General features: G+C 39.0%; 2 protein-coding genes across 2 annotated transcripts in view; both read left to right on the plus strand.

Annotated features, from left to right (window-relative positions):
• Window positions 1-513: 513 nt before the first annotated feature.
• On the plus strand, window positions 514-4,844 carry LOC125458191 (proheparin-binding EGF-like growth factor). The gene is made up of 6 exons (XM_048543191.2): window positions 514-841; window positions 1,190-1,366; window positions 1,617-1,803; window positions 2,692-2,847; window positions 3,160-3,248; window positions 4,423-4,844. Exons 1-5 carry the CDS (start codon window positions 799-801, stop codon window positions 3,233-3,235), a joined length of 639 nt encoding a protein of 212 aa, XP_048399148.1. The 5' UTR covers window positions 514-798; the 3' UTR covers window positions 3,236-3,248; window positions 4,423-4,844.
• A 6,482-nt stretch (window positions 4,845-11,326) lies between these two features.
• The window catches only part of pfdn1 (prefoldin subunit 1), a 91,225-nt gene continuing 77,491 nt past the window's right edge, over window positions 11,327-25,060 (plus strand). Inside the window, exons 1-2 of the mRNA XM_048543809.2 lie at window positions 11,327-11,866; window positions 14,400-14,566. Coding sequence (XP_048399766.1) covers window positions 11,834-11,866; window positions 14,400-14,566 — 200 coding nt within the window. The 5' untranslated portion in view covers window positions 11,327-11,833. The remainder of the gene's footprint in view (window positions 11,867-14,399; window positions 14,567-25,060) is intronic.

Below are 25,060 nucleotides of genomic sequence, written 5' to 3' on the forward strand. Positions count from 1 at the left end.
CTCGCAGTAAACTGAGGATGTTTTGCAACTAAATAAATACAAAAACTACAATTAACAAAATAATCTTGGATAAACTTATAGCAAGGCAGCAGGGTACCACAGAAATGCACAGGAAAACTCTGGTTAAACTCTGCACTGCACAGGATCAACACAGCTCCCGGAGTCCGATCTCAATGCATACATACATTACTCCCACTCAGCAGCAGTGGGCTGCAGAGCGTCTGAAAAGCCTGTACTTTCCCATACAAATTAAATGAATAATAACTCGCTAAACTACTGCCAGTATTTGGGATAGAGCAGTGAAAAAGGTATTTAAGCTGCAGTATTCCTATGTTTGTTCATTTTGATTCGGTTTCGTGGTGGCAAGTAGCGTTTGCCTCAGATAATTTTGACAGTTTTGAAGTTTTCTGCACAGAAACTGACAGTGATCCTAAGCCTGCCAGGAGCTGCCGGCCCCAACAAAGCTGCACTCTGTGCTCTGCCCTCCAAATAAGACACGTGGGATGGCGTCATTCTCGTCGGTTCGCTGCCTATATATCCAGAAGGCTCCAGTTATTCTTAACTCGCCGCCAGCCTGCAAGGAATATGAATAGTACTCGAGATATTTAACAAATCGCCTGTCTGGATTTGCCCCCGGCCCCTGACTGCCGATCCAGGTTTATTTTAAATTAAGGTTGCCAGAGTTGAGCTGGTTATTAGGGAGCTGGGATTCTGCCGGCTGCTTTCTGAACTCGGTTCCATCAAAGCGCCGGAGGGGAACTGAAAGGTTGCGCTTGTGCAAGGTGGTCTTTGCTCAACATGAGGATTTCAATCGCAGCTGCTCTCCTTGTCCTGGTCGCAGGTGAGTCTGCCTTTTACTTGGCGGGTTTCAAGTAAAACACACAAAAGTATCGACGTGAACCGAACTGGGCGAGGCTTTTTTTTTGATGTTTGAATTTCGAAGAGAACGTGGCAGTGCCAAAGGAGCGGCGCTGTCTTATCAGATACACGGCTGCTTTTTATTTTACAGAACTCCAAAGTAGTAATGAGCACGACCCTCCCCCTTTTTTTTACATTTTCTGAGGTGTTTGTTTGTTTGTTAGTTCTTACTATACTCACTTGAACATCTCATTACCTGGTTGGTGAAATGAGGGGGATTTTGAATCGAGCGTCTGGTTGATGTTTTCGTGATGGAATTGTTGTTCCTCAGTTCCTTGCCGTACCGCCATGGGGGCGGCGATCGAAGGCTATGAGAGTGAACTAACTCGGAGTCGCAGAAGAGGGGAGGCGGATGTTATGTCCATGCTCGGAGAAGTTATTGACGGGGAACCGACTGTACAAACAGCGGAGGGTCCACCCAGTGACCGGACTCCTGTAGTACCAGAAGGTAACGTTACAGGAAGATTTCCACAGACCTCACTACTGCAAGCGATAAACATGTAAGGTTACAAACTGCGGATTCTGCCCCCTGGGAGCAGAATTTGTATTCCTGAACAAAGTTGAACCAAGTTTTCTTGAGTGGGGGAGGGAGTATAGTGTCCAGGGCACCTATTAAAAGCTCAGTGAAATTCGAGCTGTCTCTACCTTCTCCTTTCGCATAATCATGTAGACACCATGTCTTGTTTGTTTTAAATTAGTGGCCCTTTACAAACCTGCGGGAAACTCCTCAACGACCGAAGTGGGCAAAGGCAAAGGAAGACGTCAAAGGAAAAACAGACGTGGCAAGAGAAGGGGTAAAAAGAATCCCTGCTACAGAAAATACAAAGATTTCTGCATTCATGGGGAATGTCATTATTTGAAGCACATTAAAGAGGTATCATGCAGGTATTCACTTTTTAACTTTCTGATCTGTTGGGTGGGTAGGTGGAGGGATGGTTTCGTGTAATTTAAAGTGGGGGAGGAAAAGGGGGCAATCGGGTAAATCTGGCCACGTAGTTAACATCGAGATGTCTCCAGTCAGTGTGGGAAACGGATGGCAGTAAACAGCTAACTTTACATATATACCTGTGTCCCAGCAAGTCTAGACAAAGCGGATATCTCCAGCGCCTCCGGAGCAAACAAGGAAACGGATAACGCTTGATGTTTAATAGCGCCAATTTAGTTTAATTTGTACTGTTGCTGTTGACGCAAAGCGAGAGGTATTTGTTTAGGAATTTTGCTCCCAAAATTCGTCAAGCCAATGTCTCTTCACACCTTTTTTTACGTACGAGTTTCTGAAATTTGGAAGACTACTTTTAGTCGACAGAAAGACTAGAGTATTAATGTTGCACCCTAAGAAATCAAACAAGAATAATGAAATGCTGCTGCTCAGACTATTCACACGCCACTAAGGATTTAAAATTAAGTCTAGTGGGATCTCTGGTGATCCAAAATTTGAACTTCCATATATCTTTCCTACATGGAAGTGCAATGATATTTGTTCAAAATATTAATGTATTGTGTGCTTTGCATAGTACTTTGTACAACAGCTTAGAAATAATGAACAGTAGCTATTTAATAAACATCTTTTTTAGTTGAAGTCTTGTGACCACAACTGCATAAAATTCAAATAGATGTAATTGCCTAATGTACTTCCCAGAGATATTTTGAATCACTTATTTTAAGAAAGCAAATCCAGGTCACAGTTGCATATAAAAGTCATTGGTGTGGCATTTTAACTTGTTATATGTTGTATTTAGTAAGCAAACTAAAATGTACTTGATTTTAATTTAGGTGCTTTTCAGGATATGAAGGAGTCCGATGTGGTACTTTCATTTTAGCTGTCGAACATCCAAAAGATCCAAATGACAATACAACTACTCTGGCAATTGTGGCGGTGGTGCTTTCCTCGCTTAGTCTCACTGTAATCCTTATCCTTTTGGTTCTTGGGTGTGTAATCTGTTTTTCTCTATCTTTTTAAAAACTGTTTCTAATTCTAGAGCATCATAAAGTTATTTTAAAATACATAACTAATGCATTGTTCGCATAAAGAAAGGAAAATGAAAAGAATTCCAGTAATCAAGCCACTTTAATCATCTGAAAAATGTGTATCCAAATAGTTTCTGATAACTATTTATAGTTAACAATGGTTTTTAAAGTAGGTTTTTTTATCAAACATAAGCATGGCAGAAGAAATGTCTGTGAAATAATTCTGTTTTTAATATGCTGTTGCCATTGCCTTAAATCTTAACTTTTTGATAGATATCACAGACGAGTTGCCAGTTATGATGTAAAAAATGAAGAGAAGATTAAACTTGGGAATAACAACAGTCACTGACTCCAAGGAAATGGTAAGGTATTCACAAATTATTCTGGGGATTCACATTACATATAATATATTTTTAAAAAATGCAAGATAACATTGGGTGCATAACGTGGCCTCAATGTTTTGCACTACATTGTTACAATCAACTATGGATCAGGCCTGTTACCTACTTCCTAAACTCTGTGTGGCTGCAAAGAGGATCCAAGTGGAGACCAGATTTTTTTCACTACAGATCAAGAAAAGTTAAGCAGAGTTACCAATGCACATTATTTTATCAGCTAAAGTAGTAACACAGCATGCCTGGGTGAAAACTGCTTGATGACACTCTGGGATGGGAAGAATGATGGTGCAAGATAGCTAGTTCATGAAGCAGACAACGTGCCAGTAAACCATAGTTCGTTTAAGTGTCCCTTAGTTATGGCATAGACAACTAACACAATGACTATTGGAATGAACTCTTTGAATATTCAAAGATTAGAATTAGTTATGTGGAATACATGGCCCATAGTTTGTGAATGAATCACCTGACTCAATGTATCTGTTTCCATTTGAAATACAGTTGCAAAATCAGTAAGACCCTGAAACCATTCCCAGTAAGCTGACTGGATTCATGAACTCCATTTCATCCTTTTTGAAATGTGTGGTTATCAGTTGAACATTGCTGATGTGTGATAATACCAGCCTATTTCGAATCTGTCTTGCCCTACTTTGAAATATAGAAGACAATGTTTTAACAAAATGGTCAAGGTTTTTTAACTGACCTTTCATTTGTTCTCCAGTCTGATGTGAATCTTTTGGTGAACTGTTAAAGTTAAGGAAAGATTACATAAATATATTTTACTACTCTAGAGATTTACCCGAGTACTTTACAAACCAAAGTGATCTGTGAATTGTTTTGATAAGACATGATATGACTCCCATTTTAAAAAAAATTTAAAAAGGGATGAGACTGCGTTCTGTGATACCAGGGTAGGTATTAATTCATAGTTAAAACATATATTCCATGCGGTTGGGCTCATACTTCACAACAGCATGAAAGCTTCAAAAATGATTGCAGGGCAGAATTGGTGCTAGTATGGATGAAGTGACAATTTTTAAAGTCTATACCCATTTATTCACTACTATGACAAAAATGTGTACAATTCAAGCTGTTTGTGTTTTTTAAAGTAATCAATTCAATTGATAATTTTTAATTGCAGGTACAAAATGGCTACAAAATCTACCTCACTGATGGAAGAAACCATGAAAGAACAAGTGACTTTTAAAAGGAAAAGAGACAAAAAGTCAAATTGTTCGTGTACTGAATGAGTAGAATAACTGCATCCATTGGGTGCATATCTTTTCCCCAGCAACTGGGGACAGTAGAAATTGCAGTGTATTCACCACTTGTAATTTCTTATTATACTGTTAATATTTAAAACAACTTATTTATATTCATCCTTTAAATTGTCAGTATATATTTATTTTAGTATTATTTTATATCCTAACTTATTTTAGGTTATATGCAGCTTATTTAAAGCATGTCATTTCTGCTGCTGTTTGTTTAAAATGTGTATGTGTTACTATTGAGATATGACTTTGTAAAGAAACTTCCCTAAAACACACAAAAGAATAAAAGAACTTCAGTATGAATTGCTAATGTAAAATAAATGTGTTCTTTTTGTATAAGTCTGACTATATGGATTTCATTTATTTATTACAAGGGGAGGGGGAGGGAAGAAAATCACTGACCAAAAATATCTTTGCAACACCTGCACAGAAAGGGAAAACCACTAGTTTATAGTATTTTGATAAAACATAATACTGGATATTGAAATATTAATGCATGGAGTTTTTTGTATTGGTTATTTTCAATAAAATAATATAAATGTAACAATTTCCTTGCACATCTAAAAGAGGTGGGGCAAGCTTCCTCTCTTGTTTGCTCAAATGGTGACTGTATCATTTATGTAATTATTTGAGAACACGCTCTAGTTCTAACTCCGGTTTTCTGTATCATTACTCAAAGCTGGGGAAAATGTATGGCACTTGTAGGTGTACCGACAGCAAATGGACTGCTATGGTTCAGGAAGTCAGCTGCCTATTAACTTCTCAACAGCAAGGAGGGATGGGCAAGAAATGCTGGCACTGTCAGTGTTACCAATATCCCATGAATAAATTAAAAAGGAAATAAACACAGGATAGAAAGAGGAAAATGCAGACAAAGTTGACCATTTGTTAGCTTCTATGCTCATATGGTAGCTCCTATTAGAACCACATTTACATCGATGTTAAGTGAGGACAAAATTGAAAATTGAGTACTGCTGTCTTGGATCCAGATTCAAATAGCCTTCCAAACTGTCTAGACTTAGGCATGAAGAATGGTCACTTAAATAAGATGCCAGATTATGAATGGAGCCTGCAGGATCATTACCAGGAACAGTTGCCACCTTCAAGAGGGGACAGCCTGGAGCTAAAATAGAAGTGGAAATGGTGGGGGCAGGCACCATAAAGAAAAGAAATTATATAAATTATTATCTACTGAAAGCAAAATATGTTCTGTAATGTCACCCAAAGAAAACGCAAGTGTCTGCATTTATTTGCAATCTGTTCGTCCTATTATACATAAACACTTTCATCTGCTTTGTTTCAATTGAAGGTAACTATAAGATTTGGGCTAACTTATAAGAATTTCTAAAAGAATGAAAGATGTCCATTTATATGACCATGTTTTGTGACCACCAGACATCTGAAAACACTTTACAGCCAGGAGTTTTAAAATGTAGCTACTGTTATAGGAAATAATTGTGATGTACTGCTGTTCAGGCTTTAATGCATTCAAACACTTCAGTCATAGTGTAGAAGTTAAGCATGTTCCTTCGTACTGACATTATTATGGTCTTTGGTGGTCAAGACTATATATGTAACATTAGGCTCCATGTCATGGTTAATTTCAAATAAGCTAATACCAAATGTTACATCAAAGCTTTAGAAGCTAATAAATGATAAATCTCCAGCAGAGACGGTGTTTGAGGCTAAAAAAGATTCAATTCCTTGTCCATTGTGAAATTATTAAGTTCAGTATGGATAGCTGTAGAAACATTACAACCAGTCTCTTAGACTAGAAAATAGAAATGGCGGGGAGCATATCTACTTTTAATCACTTACCTATGATCCCTGTGGCAGTGTGCATGTGGACATCAGATGAGAACAAGATTAAGTTTAACTCAATACATCATAGTTTAATAATCCACTGACATTCATCATACATGCTGGAAATTTCAAAACAGTGTTCCACAGCTACAAGCAACTTGATCCCCAGAGACTTGTTCCTTGAAGAGTAGGGTATTTGGTTTAAAGTTCAGGTTTATATCTATGTCACCATCTCTCCTGTAATATTTTTATGAGCTTAACATTTTCAATTGGATCATTCTGTTACCTGGCTGGCAGTGATGTGAAAATCAGAACTTCAAAAATTCTTAGTGACAGTAGCTTGAGATATTGCAGAAGTAAGAAGTAAAAAGTAAGTTGTGAACTTCTGTCACCCTGAAGGTGAATGATACACATGATTTTGGCCTGAAGGCTGTTCACTTCTAGTTGTTTTTGTTTTTGTCATGCATGAGATGGGAAATTGCTGTTTGGGTTAGCATTTATTGCCCATTTCTAGTTGCCTTTGAGAAGGTGGTAGTGAGATGCCTTCTTCCAAACTGCAGCCCATAGACCGACACCACTGAAATAGAGGGTGTTCCAAGCCTTTGACCTAGTGACACTGAAGGAATAGTGTGATATTTCCAAATTAGGATGGTGAGTGGCTTAGAGGGGAACTTGCAAATGGTGATGTTCCTCTGCTACCCTTGTCCTTCTTGATGATAATGGCCATGTCTTTGAAAGGTATATTCGAAGCTATCTTTGAGAATTTCTGCAATGTGTCTGGTGGTGGATGTGGTGCTAATCAAGCAGGCAGTTTTGCTGGATGGTGTCATGCTCCTTGAGTTATTGGAGCTGCACTCATCCAATTAAGTGGGCAGTCACACCATCACAATCCTGACTTGTGCCTTGTTGACCATGGATGCCAATTAGAGTCAGGAGTTGAGTTACTCTCTGCAGGGTTACTAGCCTCTGAACCTGTAGTTACCCACATTATTTATATGGCCAGTTCAGATCATTATCTGATAAATGGGGCCCCAGTTTGTTGACAGTAGGGTTCAGTGATGGTGGTGCCATTGAATGTCAATGGTCAACTTCTCTCCTGTTGGGGGTGGTCATTGCCTGGCAATTGTGTGGCATACATGTTTCTTGCCACATGTCAGTCCCATACCTGGATATTGTCTACATCTTGCTGCATTTGGGCATGGGCTGCATCAGTACCTGAGGAGTTGTGACCGGTGCTGAACATTATGGAATCATCAGTGAACACCCCCCACTACTGATCTTATGATGGAGGGAAGATCATTGATGCAGCAGCTGATGATAGTTGCACCTGGGACATTAACCTGAGGAACTTCTGCACAGAATTCCCGAAGTTTAGATGACTGATCGTCGACAACCCCAGCTATCTTCCTTTCTACCAGGGATGATTCCATTCAGTGGAGAATTTTCCTTCTGATTCCCATTGACACTAGTTTTGCTATGGCTCCTTGATTTCACACTTGATAAAATGCTACTTTCATATCAAAAGCAAATGGTCTCACTTCACCTCTGGTCAGGCCTTTTGTCCATGTTTGAGTCAAGGCTGTAATAAGGCCAGGAGCCACGTGGCCCCGGCATAACCCAAACTGTGTCAGTGAGCAGTTTATTGCTAAGCAGGTGCTGCCTAATAGCACTGTTGATGACACCTTCCGGCACTTTGCTGATGATTTAAAGTAAACTAATGGAGCGTTAATTGGTCAGGTTGGAATTGTCATTTTTGTGTACAGGACACACCTAGACCATTTTTCACAGTGTAAGGTAAATGCCAGTCTGGCAGCTCTACATGGAACAGCTCAGCTAGGAGCAGACCAAGCTCTTTACTATAAATATTCAGCACTACTGCCAGAATGTTGTCAGAGCCTGAAGCCTTCAAAAGTCATAAAAGAATGGGCACTTAAGTAAAATGTTGGAAGGCTGCAGGTATGCAGTGAACTGTATTACGGACTGAGTTAATGTCACTAAGAAAAGAAGGCAAAAGATAGAAGAAAGATGTTTTTGATACAAATTACTTATGAATATGAATGCCAGCAATTGGAATGTTCTGCCCGATGGCTGTTCTCTTTGTGCATAACTTAGGGCTTTTCATATTTTGGAATCTTCAAGACGGTCTGTGATAACCTCTTAATTTTGTCGTGTCAAATATGACATTTGTGCTACACCTACTCATTTCTTCGTGGCTTGCAGTGAGACAATATACTTTTCATGTGGTCTAGCTGGAACTTTGATTCTTAAATGCAATAGAGACCTCCTCCACAAGCAATTAGAAGGAAAATGTTTTGTGTACAGGCCACAGAGAATGCATTGTCTAAACATTTAAATTAAATGCATGTAGCGGTAGGTTTCAAAAGATTTTTAAAATGCAGTTTGACATTGTGCCGTAGTTGCACCATCTGCGGTGACAAATCAAATTAATCCGATCTTTAAATTTACAGTACAACTTCAGTAATACTTGAACAGTGAAAACTGCTTAGTAGAATGCTGATGTTGTACTGTGAATGCGACTTTAGATATTTTTTTGTCAACGCAGCCTGTGATGACTTCTAACTCCCAAAATAAAGGTCAGCTGTAATTAACTTTACTGCTGTAGATTGGATTTCTCTGAATACGTTCACCAAATTCATAGGAAATGTTTTGCTGGCACAAGAACATTCTGCTTGATTGAGGCCAACTGGGGTTTTTCCAGAATGATATATAGTAAGAAACTGCTTACTTTCTTCATGAACAAAGTGGTTGTTCATCCTGTCCTGAAATCCTGAACTAGAGCAGTAAAATTGAACAATGTCACAACAAGTTAGAAATTAGAGTAAATCTTTCCTTTGCTCCTACCAGCTTTGACATGAGCTATCACAGGAAGTGAACCCTGGTAACATGAACTCTGAATAACAATTAGTCTTGTATTATAAAGTTATAGTAATGAGGTTGGACTCACTTATGCCCAGTTAAAGGTTGCAAAATACTGACAACATTCATATCACACTACACTGAAAAACGAATTTTAAATGTGGTGATGACATTTGAAAATTTTTTGGTTATGAATGGAGAGTTCCAAACACTCATAACCATCTGAGAGCAAGGCAAGGAGACAGCTCATTACCGCCTTCTCAAGAATACTTAGGAATGGACAATAAGTGTTGTTTCAGCCAGCAAAGCTCACATTCCATGTATGAGTCAAGGAAAACATTATGCAGAGAGGGTGTAATGCAGTCGACGACTTTCTTGTTCAGCTGGTAAGTTTGTTTGCAGACGTTTTGTCATCATACTGGGTAACATCATCAGTGTGCCTCTGGTGCAACGTCGGTGTTCTCTCCCGCTTACTATTTATATGTCCCACTTTCTTGGTATGAGTGACATCACTTCCGGATTTGGTTCTTAGTGGTTGGTATATGGGGTCCAGCTCTACATCATTGTTAATGAGTCCTGGTTTGAGTGCCAGGCCTCCAGAAATTCTCATGCATGTCTTTGGTTGGCTTGTCCTAGCTTGGCTATGTTGTCCCAATCGAATTGGTATCCTTCTTTGTCCAGGTGTACTGAAATGAGTGATAGTTGGTTATGTCTCTTGGTAGTTAATAGGTGTTTGTGAATCCTGATGGTTAGTTTCCTTCTGGTTTGCTCCGTATAACGTTTTTGGCAGTCTTTGCATGGTATCTTGTAAATAACATTGGTTCTGTTAGTTGTGGTTGTGAGACCCTTTCTTTATTATCAGTAGCTGTCGCAGTGTAGCTGCCGGTTTGTGGGCTACCATGATTCCTAGGGGGTGGAGTAATCTGGTAGTCATCATGCAAAGGCTGCCAAAAACATTTCATACGGCAAACCAGATGGAACCTCCCCATCAGGATTCACAAACACTAACATTATCGCTACACCGCTATCTTTTCCTGCTGTAAAGTACTAGGGCAGCAGATATCTTATGCAAACTCAGGAAGTGATTGGGTGGAGGAGCAACGTTATGCTGCTCATGTATCTTGAAGACGTGGTAGGATTGCAGTAATGTCAATGGTCTAGTAAACCAGAGGCCCATGGCAACGCACTGGGGAAATAAAAGCTGAAAGAACTGTGGATGCCATAAATCAGGAACAAAACAGAAGTTGCTGGAAAAGCTCAGTAGGTCCAGCAGCATCTGTGAAGAAAACTCAGTGTTAATGTTTCGGGCCCAGTGGTTCTTCCTCAGTATGTAATGCACTGGGGACATTTGTTTGAATCGCCACTACAGAAACCGATGGAACTTAAGTACAATTAATAAATCTTGAATTGAAAACTAGTCTCAGGTAAGAATCATGAACAAAAACAAAGTTGCCGGAAAAGCTCAGCAGGTCCGGCAGCACCCGTGGAGGAGAAAACAGAGTTAATTTTTCGGGTCCAGTGACCCTTCCTCAAAACACAGGATCATGAAATAGTCCTTGATTGTTGCAAAAACTCACCTTGCTCATTAATGTTCTTTAGGTTGAGGGAAATCTGCCATCCTTACCTGTTTTGGCCTATGTGTGATTCCAGATCCCATTGGAATGTGATTACCCTTTTAACTGCCCTCTGAAAAGGGCAAGCAAGCCACTCAGTATAAAGTGCAATAACAAATGGACAATAAATGTTGACCGGGTCAGTGATACCACAACCCATCATGTTAAAAAAAAAACTGGCTTCCCAATGTTTAAATTGGTGAAATAATGCTGCTTCATCTGGATGATGTTATAACAGGAAGTGATTCTATATTGAAAAAAAGGTGGTGCTTTCACTAGGGAACAAGAGATACCAATTACTTCAACAAAGCGTCACTTCCCTTAGAAGGTTAACCTGACAGAAAACCAGGGTCAAATCGTATCTTCTCAACTACCTAATCAACATGAACCAGTTGTTTACAAAATGTAGAGAAACTTAAAGCAAACAACGTGTCCAAAGATTGTGGAGACCTCAGAACTGCGCCAGTTCCGGCACACAAGCCTGACTGTGCACATGAAGGGGCTATGAGAACGTGAATACACCATTCGGCTACTTCTGTGGACGGAGAACAGCGGTAGCGTTTCGAGTCCGATGTGACTTTTCTTCAGAACTCAGGAACTTCCTAAACACTGACTTCTGACTCGAAACGTTAGCTCTGTTCCTGCATCCACAGACGCTGCCGGAGCTCAGAGGAAGGGTCGCTCGACCTGAAACCTTAGCCCTGACTTCTCTCCACACGGATGCTGCCAGACCCGCTGAGCTTTTCCAGCAATCTCCGTTCCACGTCGCTGCTGTTTGTTTTTTAACTTCAGGTTTCCAGCATCCGCAGTATTTTCACTTTGATTTGATAAAATGAAATCGGAAACCCGCTTCAATCGAGCATTGTTGTGTGATATTAGACGGGACCCAAGAATAAAAACCACATGACAGTGCACATCGAACTCTCTCGCTGCTCCTCCTCCTCGCCGCCGGTAAGGAGCGGTCTGCGCATGCGCTCATCCTCTAAAGATGGCAGCCCCCGTGGATCTGGAGTTGAAGAAGGTACAGGAAGACACAGGGGTCTCATTGCTTCGCGTTTTTATCCTTTTTTGATGACCGATCGCTGGCTTTAACTTTCTCAGAATAAAAGGCACATGTTGTGGGAGGGTTTTAGCATTGATTTGTTTTCGGTGGTTATTAAAAGTGAGTGGTTGGTGCAGGCCTGGCTGCGCTGGAAGTCTTGCCCACCCTGTTGAGTTGAAAATTTGCCATGTGTATAATCCATAGACAGCAATAACACGATTTCTGACTTATTTTGGAGTGAGATATTTCTAGAGTGTTAAAGAGTACAAGATGTTATCACTTTTGTGTACTGTTGAAATGCATTTATTTTCCTTCATGTCAGATCTTACCTGTTGTCTTAACGATTATGGTTTACGCCTTAATATTTTAAAATTTTGGAAGCGCACCACAACAAGTAAGTCAGTACGATCGGTATCTGGACAAATACCGATCATTTTGGACGGGTTTGTTCACGGGTCGTCTGTTTTAAGTGTTCCTATAAATGTTCAGATTTTAATTTCCTAAAGTGTTTGTAATATTGTTTATTATCTGAATTAACAGAATTTTTATTTTCTTGTCAATTTCTATCACACTCAGCATGGTTAATTCGGCAAACTCACTTTTTAAAGTAGACAGTTCAAAGACCTTTGTGCTCAGAGGACGATGCAACAATAATCAGTTATTCAGCAGTTCTTTTTTAAAAAAAAAACTGAGGATGAGGGTGTCACCCAGAAGGCTGCATTCACTGTTCATCCCTAGTTGCTTGAGAAAATGGTGGCTTTCACCTTGAACTGCTGCAGTGAATGGTACATTCACTGTGGTGTTATATAGAGAATTCCAAGATATAACCAGTAACAGTGATATTTTATTTGCACTGGGATTATGAGTGATTTGGCAATAATGCTTCACTGCTTCTTTTGCTCATGTGGTGGAGGTTTATGGGTGCCAGACTGTTAGTATAACCATGTCGAGTTGCTATTATGCGTTTGTAGACTGAATTTACTGAAGCTAGTGCCTGTGATGGAACAAGTGGATGTGAACCACTGTGCCTGGGGGACCTATTTAGTGAACTGTAGCATTGTGAGTTACTTCCACTATCAGATGTGTGTTAGAATAAACAGTTTATGTAGTAAATGTAAAATTTGTGGGCACAGACTGGATTACATTGAGGTTGCAACGACAATAAAGTCTGTTGCTTGTGTCATCTGGATGCATTAATGCTATTGTATTGGCACAACCAATCGTTGATGGACTATCTTCTTTTCTTTCAGCTTTTTCCCATATTATGTTGGGTCACTGTACTTTAATGTCAGTCATCCTTTGGGATTTGGCAGTTGATTTTACAGCCAGATGCTGTTTCTGTCGCTCACTGTTCTCATTCATCTGGGGGTTGGGAAACTCAGCACGGTTCACCAGGCAAACTCTTACATTTAACCCCTGGCTTGAGCATGTTGGAAGGATTAAACCTCTCATGAATGGCATCCCACCTATGGTAGCTTGACTTTGTGGTTGTTGTGTCGATAAGACTATTTTATTGCAGGAACATTTTTTTTGAAAGACATTGTCCAGCTGTATTACTATTACTACTATAATTATTGATATGCTGTTTAATTTGAATGCAAGATTAAAATAATTAGACCCTTGCCTTTCTATCTTGGCATCCAGGACTTTAGCAGGATTACATTTGAAGTGTTTGGTTTGCACACTGCTGTTCACCAAACTGAAACTCTGTCACGAGTTAATTTACACATGGTTCCGTCATTGGTATTGACTGCTAAAAAAAACTTAGGCTTTTGTGTTCGTTTCTAGAAATTCATGAGAAAAGAAATGAACTGTGGAATCATATTTAATTTCTTATGAATTTCTTTTGAAAAGCTGGAAGTTCAGAGTTGTATGTGAAATTAAGAACTTCAAAAGTGCTTTATATAAGGCTATTACAGGTTTTTAAAGGAATGATAAAGTTGCATGCTTGAAAATTATAGTTAGTGAAACTTTAAGTGAAGGGATTGAGAAAGTAGACAGATTTAAAATCGGTCCTTTATATAGGTACAGGAATAGCTCTCTGAGACTGCTTGGTCATTTATTACGATCATAGTCGATAGAATGCTTTCATTCCTTTTAACCACACTATCTCTATAACCCATTTGCCATTGGTAATAAGAAATGTATCAAACTTTAAATGTACACCAATGAATGGTCTTCTGTAGTCATTTGAGGCAGAGAATTCCAAAGATTCACCACACTGTCAGGACTCATGATTTTTTTGTTACTCAATGGCTTCCTTTTTTTTTTGTTGTACTGCAGTTCTGGACTCCCCAAACAGGATGAACATCTTACCTGCATGCACCCTGTTATCTCCATGAGTGTTTTGTAGGCTTCTTTGAGATCATGTCTCTTCTTCAAAACTTTTGAGAATATGTGGCTAGATGAAGATTCTGTAATTACTCTTAATGTTAATAAGTAATGGTAATTTTGACTTGTTAAGTCAATTACAGTCACACTTTTTAAATCCATTCTTGTGTGCTTTCCTCAGGCTTTTGCTGAATTGCAGTCCAAGGTACTTGATACACAACAGAAAGTGAAACTTGCAGATTTGCAGATTGAGCAATTAAATAGGACCAAGAAACATGCACATTTAACAGATGGAGAGATATCGACAATGCCAGAAGAAGCACGCATGTATGAAGGTGTTGGTAGAATGTAAGTAACAATTTTGTGACCTTCTAGAATGGGATTAGCAATAGAAGTTTCAGCTATTTGTTGTTTTTCTGCATCTTATCTAAAAGTTGGCTCCTTTTTTTGTTTCAGAGATAGTAGGAACTGCAGATGCTGGAGAATCTGAGGTAACGAGGTGTAGGGCTGGATGGACACAGCAGGCCAAGCAGCATCAGAGGAGCAGGAAGGCTGACGTTTTGGCCCTGAAACGTCAGCCCTCCTGCTGCTTGGTCTGCTGTGTTCATCCAGCTGTACACCTTGCTGTCCCCCTTTTTTTTGTGTGTGGTTTTTTTTTTCCTGTGCCTTGTACTGTTCCTGAACCAAGAACCCAGGTTCATCTGTACCACTAAGAAAAGGATAGGTATTATGACAGGACTGGGGAAAATGAGAAGGCCATGTACTCCCAACCTTGCACATCCTTTGTGGTAGAGCAAGTTTTATGCAGTTTTCTTGACAATAGGAATATATTACTGTAGGACAAACGAAAGAAAATTATAAAGTTCTATAATATTAGTAGTAGTAAACATGACAATGAAGTTTTTGGATGTTGTAAAATCCACTTGGTTCACTCATGTTTTTTGACACAGGGATCTGCCATTTTTACTCTGTCTTGTAAGATTAACAACACATAAACTACATTGTGTGTGATTCTTGGACTGCTGTCTGAAGTGACCAAGAAAGCCAGCAAGTGCTATCAAATCACCAGAAAAAGAAACAAAAAGCTGGACACATTCCTTGGTTATGTGGGTGTTGAATCAAGGCACAATAAGGAGTTAGCTGACCCACTTCATCCTTCAGAGGTCTCCTCGCTAACATCTGTGGATTAGTGCTAGAGTTGGGAGAGTTCTTCCACACACCAGTCAAGCTACGGCCTGGCTTAGTTATACTCCTCCACAAATTTACACCTCAAGTTCCTTGCATTGCCATCTTTTAACATATTCTGTTCCGCTGAAAACACAGTTCCCTGGATGTTTAGGCATCATTCTAAAGAAGAGAATAGTCTTGAGTTCTTGGTGTTTACTCTTGGGCTCAAAAGTCTTCAAGGTTCCATGTCAAATATGAGCAAACAGACCTTTTAAATACCAATTACTGTTGACCAACCAATATTTGGAAGAAAAAGAAGATAACAAGGACAGGTCTAAGTAGGGGTATCTGAAATATCCAAAAACAAGACTGACAAATACTGAGTCCCAAAGGACATGGATGTCAGATGGAATTTTCAGTGGGCCATGAAAACTGGAGTGTAAGGGGATAACCTAAGACCTTAACTGTGTTAATTTATTACCATTGCACTTTTCTATAGTCATATTGTTAGGAGTGACCCGCAGCACAATCTTTGTGAAGACCAGTCCTTTTACTCAGGGCCTGCTCCTCAGTGTAGCCATTAGCTCCATCCAAAATTGGAATGGTTAAGAACAGCTCCAACAGCTCAAAGCTGGTAATGGTATTGGACCTCCACATCCAATGAACTTGTTATGCATCACAAACCGTGACCTTTTGTCTTGGCAGTATGCTTACTGCACTATCATCATCAAGCCAAATGACCAATCTTGTTTGATGTCGAGTGCAGATTTAGCATGCCAAGAGCAGCACCATGTATTTCTGAATATGAGGTACCAACCAGCTAACTACAGTACAGGGCAGCATGGCTAATAACAACAAAATCCACATGCTATAGACAGAACTAATTGATCCCACAATGAATTAACCTGATCAACGCTGTACAACTCTGTTAGACCCAATTGTGAATTGTGTTTTTTATTAAGCAACTAATGAGAAGACTAAACACCATAAACATCCTGTTTTAAATTGTGGTGGAGCCAAGAATGAGATTTGTACCCTGGATTAATCTTCAGCTAGAGGCACTGAATGGATGCTTGTTCTTAGCATGACAGCTCTGAGGTTCCCATCACATTCTAGTCTTTAGCTAACTGGATTCACGCCACTTGACACCAAGACACTGAACAAGGCAATTAAATGAGTCTTGACAGTATCCAGTTATAGTGCTGAAGGCATGTAGTGTGAATAGCCTGACCACCGTTATTGCCTGATAATGCATATTGTTGCCTAGGTTAGTTGTATTCACAAAGACCAGGATAAATTTGACCAGTGATCAGATATACCAATTTACTCCCCGTCATCACCAGAGTGACAGAAGGAATTGTTGACAATTATATCAAATGCTACTTAGTAACTTGTTATAAATTTGCATTGAATTGATAGTCAGTTTGGGTTCTGTCAGTACCACCAGCTCCAGATATCATTGAAACTGTGGCACAGTTATTGGTATGGGCTGGATTACAGAGGGATATTCAAGTGAATGCTTTTGACATCATGTCCGCATTCAGCTGTTGAGTGTGCCAAGAAAACTAAATTTGGATGGAATTATTGGAAAATTCTCCAGTGGAGATGTGAATAATACTCAGTGTAGCAGTAAGTTATTAGATGAAGTGTCTTAAATTACCTTTTCTTTGAGTTGTTATCCTATCTGGTGTAGCACCAGGCATTACAATCGACTTCCTTGACCAAAAATGTTGAGGAGATAATTGGGATAAAATACTGTCACTCCTTTGGTCCTGAATTGCTGTAAATTTGTCTATATGTATCATTTTAAAAGCAGAGTGAGCTTGGTTGTGATGTATCAGGCTACTCAATTACCATTACTTATGATCTGAGCTCATAAATGAAATATGGCCATGTTGGTGAGGTTTTCCACTGGTGGGGATGGGGCCAGTGGTTGGCATGGGGATCATGTTTCACCGGTAAAAATACTTCAAGCTGTTGAAATAATATCAGCTCAACCCTGAGATTAAGCACTATTTTAGTATATGCTGGAGTGTGTTGTTTTGGAATGTACAAAATCATATCAATTACTTGTTCAGTGTTTTTATTTCTGTGTGCTTTGGCTAACGGGGATAGATCATTGCATCCCAGTTGTGTACAACATGTCATGCTTGTACCAGTCAATTTGGCCACAAGTGGTATTGAGACTTTCCTTTGTAACTAATATAAAGGAAGCAATATCTTTGTGATATTTCACATAACTCAATCCTCTGAAATATAAAAAGAATGAAAGAAGGCACTTTTATTTGTTCATGGGATGTGAGTTTTGCTGACTGGGACAACATTTATTGCCATCCCTTGTTGCTCTTGAGAAGCTGCTGACGATCTGTCCCTACACATACTGCCATTACGGGGGAATTACAGATTTTTATCCAGTAACACTGAAGGAATGGCGATATGTTTCCAAGTCAGCATGTTGAGTGGCTTGGAGAGGAACTTGCAGATTATGGTGTTCCCAGCAATCTGTTGCCCTGTGTTTCTAGATAGTAGTGGTCTTCAGTTTGGAAGATATTGTTTAAGGAGCCTTGGTGGTTTTCTGCAGTGCATCATTTAGAAAATGCACACTGCTGTTATTGTGTGTTGATGGTGAATGGAGTGAGAGTTTGTGTATGTGATGCCAAACAAGTGGGCTACTTTGTCCTGGATGGTGTTAAGCATTTTGTTATTGGATCTGCACTCATCCAGATGTAGGGAATGTACAGGCTTTGGAGAGTCAAGAGGTGAGTTACTTATTGAAGGTTTCCTGGTTTCTGACTTACTCTGCATGTTATGTTATTTTTATGGCCAGTCTAGATCAGTTTCTGGTCCAGGATAACCCCTCGGATGTTATATGAAATTAGTGATGGTTATGCCAATGAATGTCAAGGGACCATGGTTAGGTTCTGTCTTGTTGGAAATAGTCATTGTCTGGCAGTTGTGTGGTGTGAATGTCCCTTCCCACTTTTCAGCCCAAAACTGTATACTGTGTGGATTGATCTACATTTAGTTATGGACTGCTTCAGTATCTGAGGATTCTTAAATGATGCAGAGTGTTGTGGAATCATCAGTGAACTACTGCAGAGATATCCTGGAACTAAGATAATTGATCTCCAACAAACGCAACCATTTTACCTTTTGTCTGGTATGACTCCATCTCGGAGTTTTCCCCTGATTCTCATTGACTCTAACTTTTGTAGTGTTCCTTGATGCCACATGTGAACAAATGTGGTCTTGATGTCATTGGTAGTCACTTTCACCTCCTCTGTGGAATTCAGCTCTTTTATCCGTGTTTGAACCAAGGCTGTCATGAGGTTAGGAACTGTCTAGTAATGGCAGAACCCACTCTGTGTCAGGTGAACAGGTTATTGTTAAGCAAGTGCTGCTTGATAGCACTATTGCTGATACCTTCTGCCACTTTACTGATGATCAAAGGTAGACTGAGGCAGTAATTGGCCAGTATTAATTTTGCGTACAGCATACACCTGTGTAATTTTCCATATTTGACTCTGGTAAATGCCAGTGTTATAGCTGTACTGCAACAGCTCAGCTGGAGGCAGAGCAAGCTCTGGACCACAGCTATTCGGTTTTATTACTGGAATACTGACATTTGGGACCTTTCAAAATGGTAAAGATCCACTTTGTCATTTTTAGCTGATTCTTGTTGCAAATGCTTCAGCTTAATTTTTTGCATTGATCTACTGGGCTCTCTAATTACTGGAAAAAGGGCTATTTGTGGATCTTCCTCCTCCAGTAAGTTGTTTAATTGAGGTGGTAGGCTTGCTCGCTGAGCTGGTGTATTTGATTGCAGACCTTTTGTCACCCTGCTACGTAACACTGGGGAGGTGATGACCTGATGGTATTATCACTGGACTGTTAATCCAGAGACCCAGATAATGTCTTGGGGACCTGGGTTCGAACCCTGCCATGGCAGTTGGTGGAATTTTGAATTCATTTGGAATTAAGAGTCTAATGGTGACCGTGAATTGTTGTCGATTGTCAGGAAAAACCTGTCTAGTTCACTAATGTTGGTTTTAGTCGGTGGACATGGCATCTTTTACATTACGCTTACTGACGAATGTAAAGGATCCCATGCCCACACAACTAAGCAATTCCAATATAGCTAATGTAATATACAAAATACAATGCAAGGATTGTGAGAAACAATACATAGGCTGAATTAGAAGAAAACTGACAATAAGGATAAATGAACACCATCTAGCCACCAAGAAACACGACTGATTCTCACTAGTCTCAATACACACAGAAAAAGAGATGGACACGAATTTGACTGGGACGATGCGTCCATAATAGCACAAGCCAAACAGATGTGCAAGGGAATTCCTGGAGGCCTGGCATTCCAATTGGAACTCCATCATCAAACACATTGAACTGGACCTGATATACAAACCACTGAAAAACAGAACTGGAAGTGATGCCAACCACCCCAGCAAACCTGGGCGTATAAATAACAAGTAGGACGGCTTACCAGCGCTTCACCAGAAGCACAGATGTTACCTAGCAGGGTGACAAACCGTGAACAATCAAACACACTGACTCAGGTAGCAAGCCAATAACCTCACCCACAACCCGAGTTATAAATCTTCTTAAAACCTTTAAGGTTGTTGAATTGTTCACTATCATTCACAAAATAGATGTGGCAGGACTACAGACCTTAGATCTGACCTGATGGTTGTGGAATTGCTTAGTTGTGTGTGTTACTTGTTGCTTCTGCTGTTTTGTCATGCAAATTGTCCATCAGGTTGACGCCTCATTTGCATAGTGATGCTCCTGGTATACCCTCCTGCATTCTTCATTGAAGTAGGCTGAATTCCTTGGCTTAATGGTAAAGTGAGGGATATGTTGGGCCAAGAGGTGGCAGATTGTGTTGGAGTGCAGTTCTGCTAATGATGGCCCACAGTGCCTTTTGGATGCTCCGTCTTAAGTTGCTAGATCTCTCAAGTCTATCCCATTTAGCATTGATAGTGCCACATAATGTGATGGAGGGTTTTCTCAATGTGAAGCTGGGACATTGTCTTCACCAGCGCTATTTGGTGGCAACTCTCACCAGTACTGTAATGGACAATGCATGTGTTACATACAAATTGGTGAGGATGTGGTCAAATATATTTTTCCTTTGGTTCCCTCACCACCTGAAGACCATACCTAGTAGCTGTGACCTTTTTAAGACTTGACAATTTCAGCCAGTAGAGTTGCTGCCGAACCATTCTTGGTGACCAACATTGAAGTCCTCCACCCAGAGATTTTATTCTGTGCCCTTGCCACCCTTCGTGTTGTTCAATATGGAGAAGCATTTATGCATCAGCCAAGCAGGGAGTTTCCTTGCTAATGTTTTACCTGATGCCACAAGACTCTAGTAGACAAACAGCTTGCAGACTGAGAGCAGCTGAGATGCAGCAGTTCAAGCAGGCAACTCACCAGCACCTTCTCCAAGGCAGCTAGGAGCAGTGAATAAATGTTTGTCAGCCAGCAATGTCCACATTCCCAAAAACAATTTCCCTCTAAAGATATCTGGAAAAGCTGTACATATCTACTCTCAAAAATCTATCTCAATCGGGCATTTTGCAAATGAAACATAGGATTTGGGCTCATATTGAGGCTGAGGATCTGAATGTTTCTGCTATCTGATATCAGTAACAGGCTAAAGGAAATGAGCGTTTGGGTAGTTTTAATACTGTGTGAGTATCAGGACCAAATGACAAAAATAGCTCAATTTGATGCGCGGTGAAAATGATGTTGTTTATGAGATTTGGCAAAATAGCATAGAAAGACAGAATGTTTCATTGTTTCATTGGGTTTGGAGATGATGCCGTTTTTAGAGATTATAGAGGTGTTTCTGTATGTAACTATGCTGTATCTTGGCTGGTTGAATGTTTGATGCTGACACTGGAATTACAACACTTACATTCTCCCTAGCACCTATCGTTATTAGCCCTGATCTTGATTTAAGACAAAAAAAAGCACTTAGGTTTCCAGCTTTAAAAAAAAGATGTTGGTTGAAATGCTAAAACATCATTACAAATTCTTGATTTGATACCGATTTCGTCTCATTTGTGTATATCTCACCTGGTCAAGTGAGTTTTTTTTAAGTGTTTTATCAGCTTGAGGAAATGGGTGCCAGTTCCAGGCTTTAAACTCAACTAAGGAATTAAAAAGGATCAAAGCAGCATAATTATTGTCTTCCTTTTCCAACATTATCAAGTCATTGCATCCCATATTGATAATTTGCATATATTTAGCACACAAACAGTGGGAATGCAAAATATTGTCGATGTTCAACTAAATATAATCTGAGGCTTCCTCCCATTTGTTTTAGTTCCTGTTTAAAGAATGAGCATGTTAGAACTAAGGATGTGACATTTTGTCTCCATAAAGAGTGGCGACTCAACTTGAGATGAATAAGGAAATGTATTCTCAGGAAAAGCCAACTTTTGTAACAGATTTAAGCTATTAGCTGTTTGTTTAGTCCCGTGTGATTATAAGGAGGATACACTGCTAGACCCTGTCCTATGTCTTACGAAAATTAACATAAGTGAAAACGTTTCTTGACATTTATAAATATTTATTAATTTTATTCTAATTTGATATGTGAAGGCTAGCTTGTGTATATTTTACTTTGTAGTGTGATTGTATGTTTGTGAACATTAAATTGAATTACGAATGGCATAATTTGGAATTGTGCATGAAAAATAAAGTAACATAACAAAGCCATACCGCTTGGATGCTTGTGTATTTGACTCTCATTATTTTGCCCTTTTGAATGATTTATACACCTTCTAGAAAGCAGCTTTCTTCATTGCACTTCAAAAAGTACTTAAATGATTGAAAAGCACTTTGAGACGCATGGTTATGGAAAGTGCTAAATAACTACAAATCTCTCTTTGTGGCTGATCTTTACCATGGTTGCATGTGTTACAGATTTATAGTTGTTACATCATGTTGAGGCACATTTCTTTTTTAAGGAGCAATATTTTGTTGAATGTTCAGTTAGTTTATGGAAGGAAGAAACTGGTAGCAGAATAGTGTGCATAAGTGTCATCCATCCTTATTGTTTTGTCACTATTGAATTCGTTGAATTATCTCCAGAGAAACACTCTCCTCATTAATAGAAATGGGTATTAAAAGTGTGAGGAGGAAAAAAAAACTTCAAAATAGGGAGTTAATGAAAGCAGCAGAACATGCAGAGGGATATAGGGTTTCAACAAATGTTACGAAACATAATATGAAGTTGATGTACTTGTCTTCTTCCTTGGCTCAACTCCAATTAGGAATATTCTATTCAGAGAGATGATTACATCATTTTAACTATACTAAGAAAATGATGCTTCCTTGCACTAATCTGTATGAACATACCATGGCTATGTTCAAGAGTTGGAGGGGGAGAAAGCAAAAGATGGACAGGATTTGAAAAGTGATTTATTGAGTGATAGTATCAATTACAGAAGCAATTACAATATTTTATGGAAAATTAGCATTCACTTTTCAGTTCATAAATGTACCATAAACAGTGAAATGCATATGTCCTGAGTCAAATAAAATGCATGTTGACCTCTAAATTATATGACCAACAAAATAAGGCAACTTTTTTCAGTGGCTTCATTTTTAATAATAGTTATAGTTGTATTCATTGTGAAACATTTTTGTCACTTACTGCACTGATCTGATTGAGCAAGCAATTTCCTTTTGATTTTAGTGTAGTTTTGTAAATTGAAAGCCCAATAGGACCATCTAGTCTTCTGGATATTTAAATATCCAGAACTGGAATTCACGTATCAACATGAGTGGTGCATGTAAAATTCTACTGAAGTTGTAAAAGGAAGCTTTCAATTTAACTCATTAAAGTACTGGGGAATAGAAAGCTCAAAAATAGCCTAATAGATAAACAATTTATGAGATTCTTACTAAGTCACACAGGCCAAAAGATCCCAGGTTTGATGACTGGTCTGTGTTGATTGAGCTATTCTGAGATGATAAAATGGTGTGGTTCTATAACCATCTTCACAAATCCTAGGAGAGAAAGAAGATTGCATCCTTAATTCAAAGACATTGAGTGTGACTTTGTCCAAACTATTGCCTATTCTGAAATAACAGTAGTTCCTTTAGTAGGTTTCATTTTGTATGTTTCAGTCTGCTAGGTATTATTATAACAGATTAGAGACATCATTGTTATTAATTTTGCCATCAAAAATTAACCTGTTGAAAGCACAAACTAGGTGTTCTGATTTTTCAAATTAGCCTAGTGTAAAATGTTTTTGTCACAGCTAGTCTGTAATTCAAAAATCAGGATACCTCAGGTGCTGATAATCTGAATACCAGTTTGGATTCAGTCAGCAGATTGGGCAGCATCTGTGGATGGAGTAAATTCTGCTTTAGTTTTGTTACAAACTCTGAATACCTACTTTCCTGTTTCTATAGGTGCACCACAATATTCTGTTTACATGACTTGTTTATAAATTGTGATGCAGTGGTAGTATCCCTACACCTGAATCAGGAGGCCTGGATTCAAGTCCCACATGCTCCAGAAGTGTATAATTACATCACTGAACCGGTTGTTTTGAAAAATGTCTCCTGTAAATTGTCTGGGAATCAATTAAGTATGCAGTTCCTCCATGAACCGCTATCCATTTAATAGTTTATGCTCAGTATGTACGTCTTTGTTTTGTGAAGTTGCCTTTTGAGGCCTCTTTCAGCTACAGTAAATATAGGAAGTTGTTGACCAGTGTTTCATTTGGTGCATGTTTCCAGGTCACTGTGACAGCAAGAACTCTGAATGTGAAGGCATGCACTTATGTGAAATGTCAGTTAAAAGAATAAGAATCTCATTGTTACTCATTGGCACTTTGACATTTAGAAAACATCTAAGTTACCAATCAGAGTTATTGCTAATTTTATCTATTGATTTTACCTGCAGTATAAATTTGGTTTTCCTGTGTGGTGTTTTCTTGTTTCTTGGAGAAACAATTGACTGTGTATTCACTGTGCATATATATTACTTGCAGTATATTGAGCCCTTAAGGGCTAGAATGCTAGCTGTGTGGAAAGTTTTGTGGTTGGTACACACACAAGGCTCATTTTCTGTTGCATGGGGTCCAGATCACCTTTTGAAAGTAGCCTTTTGCATTGAGTAAAGAGTGTTCACAGCTCAAACTACAACAGTGGAATCCAGGTTTCTCCTTATTACCAAAACAGGTATAACTTCATTAGTACTTAGGTAAATATGGTGACTTCTGTGTTCTTGTATATCTATTGTTTGTTGTGTTATATCTCATTAAGTCAGTATCGATATTTCTTGGCATTAATATATAAATGGGAGTTGTGCAGCTTTAAGATACTTTGGAAGCACTATCGGATTAGTCCATAACTGAAAATAGTTGGTCTGTTCCCTTTTAGATTGAAGCTGAAAGTTGACAAGTTAGAAAAATGTGTTATCATTTACATTGCTATATTGACCACGCCTTTTATTTTTTTTTGAAAGTGGTTTCTATCATTTTAGACACAGTATATTTACTAAACCTGCCAACGATTTGTTGGTGCTACTGAGAAACCTCTGAAAAATTGTTTTTATCTTGTTCAGCTGGTGGTTAGTAAGCTAAATTTGTTCCTTCGTTCTTTTGCAGATAAAAGATGAATTCTCATTAT

This window comes from Stegostoma tigrinum, chromosome 13 (genome assembly GCF_030684315.1).
Source record: "Stegostoma tigrinum isolate sSteTig4 chromosome 13, sSteTig4.hap1, whole genome shotgun sequence".
Taxonomy (NCBI): Eukaryota; Metazoa; Chordata; class Chondrichthyes; order Orectolobiformes; family Stegostomatidae; genus Stegostoma; species Stegostoma tigrinum.

Bases quoted from the DNA above. Each gene is read 5' to 3' on its own strand.
- LOC125458191 (XM_048543191.2), top strand. From the start codon at position 799: ATGAGGATTTCAATCGCAGCTGCTCTCCTTGTCCTGGTCGCAG. The intron at 1,367-1,616 runs GTAACGTTACAG...GTTTTAAATTAG, and splicing joins GACTCCTGTAGTACCAGAAG to TGGCCCTTTACAAACCTGCG. The intron at 2,848-3,159 runs GTGTGTAATCTG...ACTTTTTGATAG, and splicing joins CTTATCCTTTTGGTTCTTGG to ATATCACAGACGAGTTGCCA.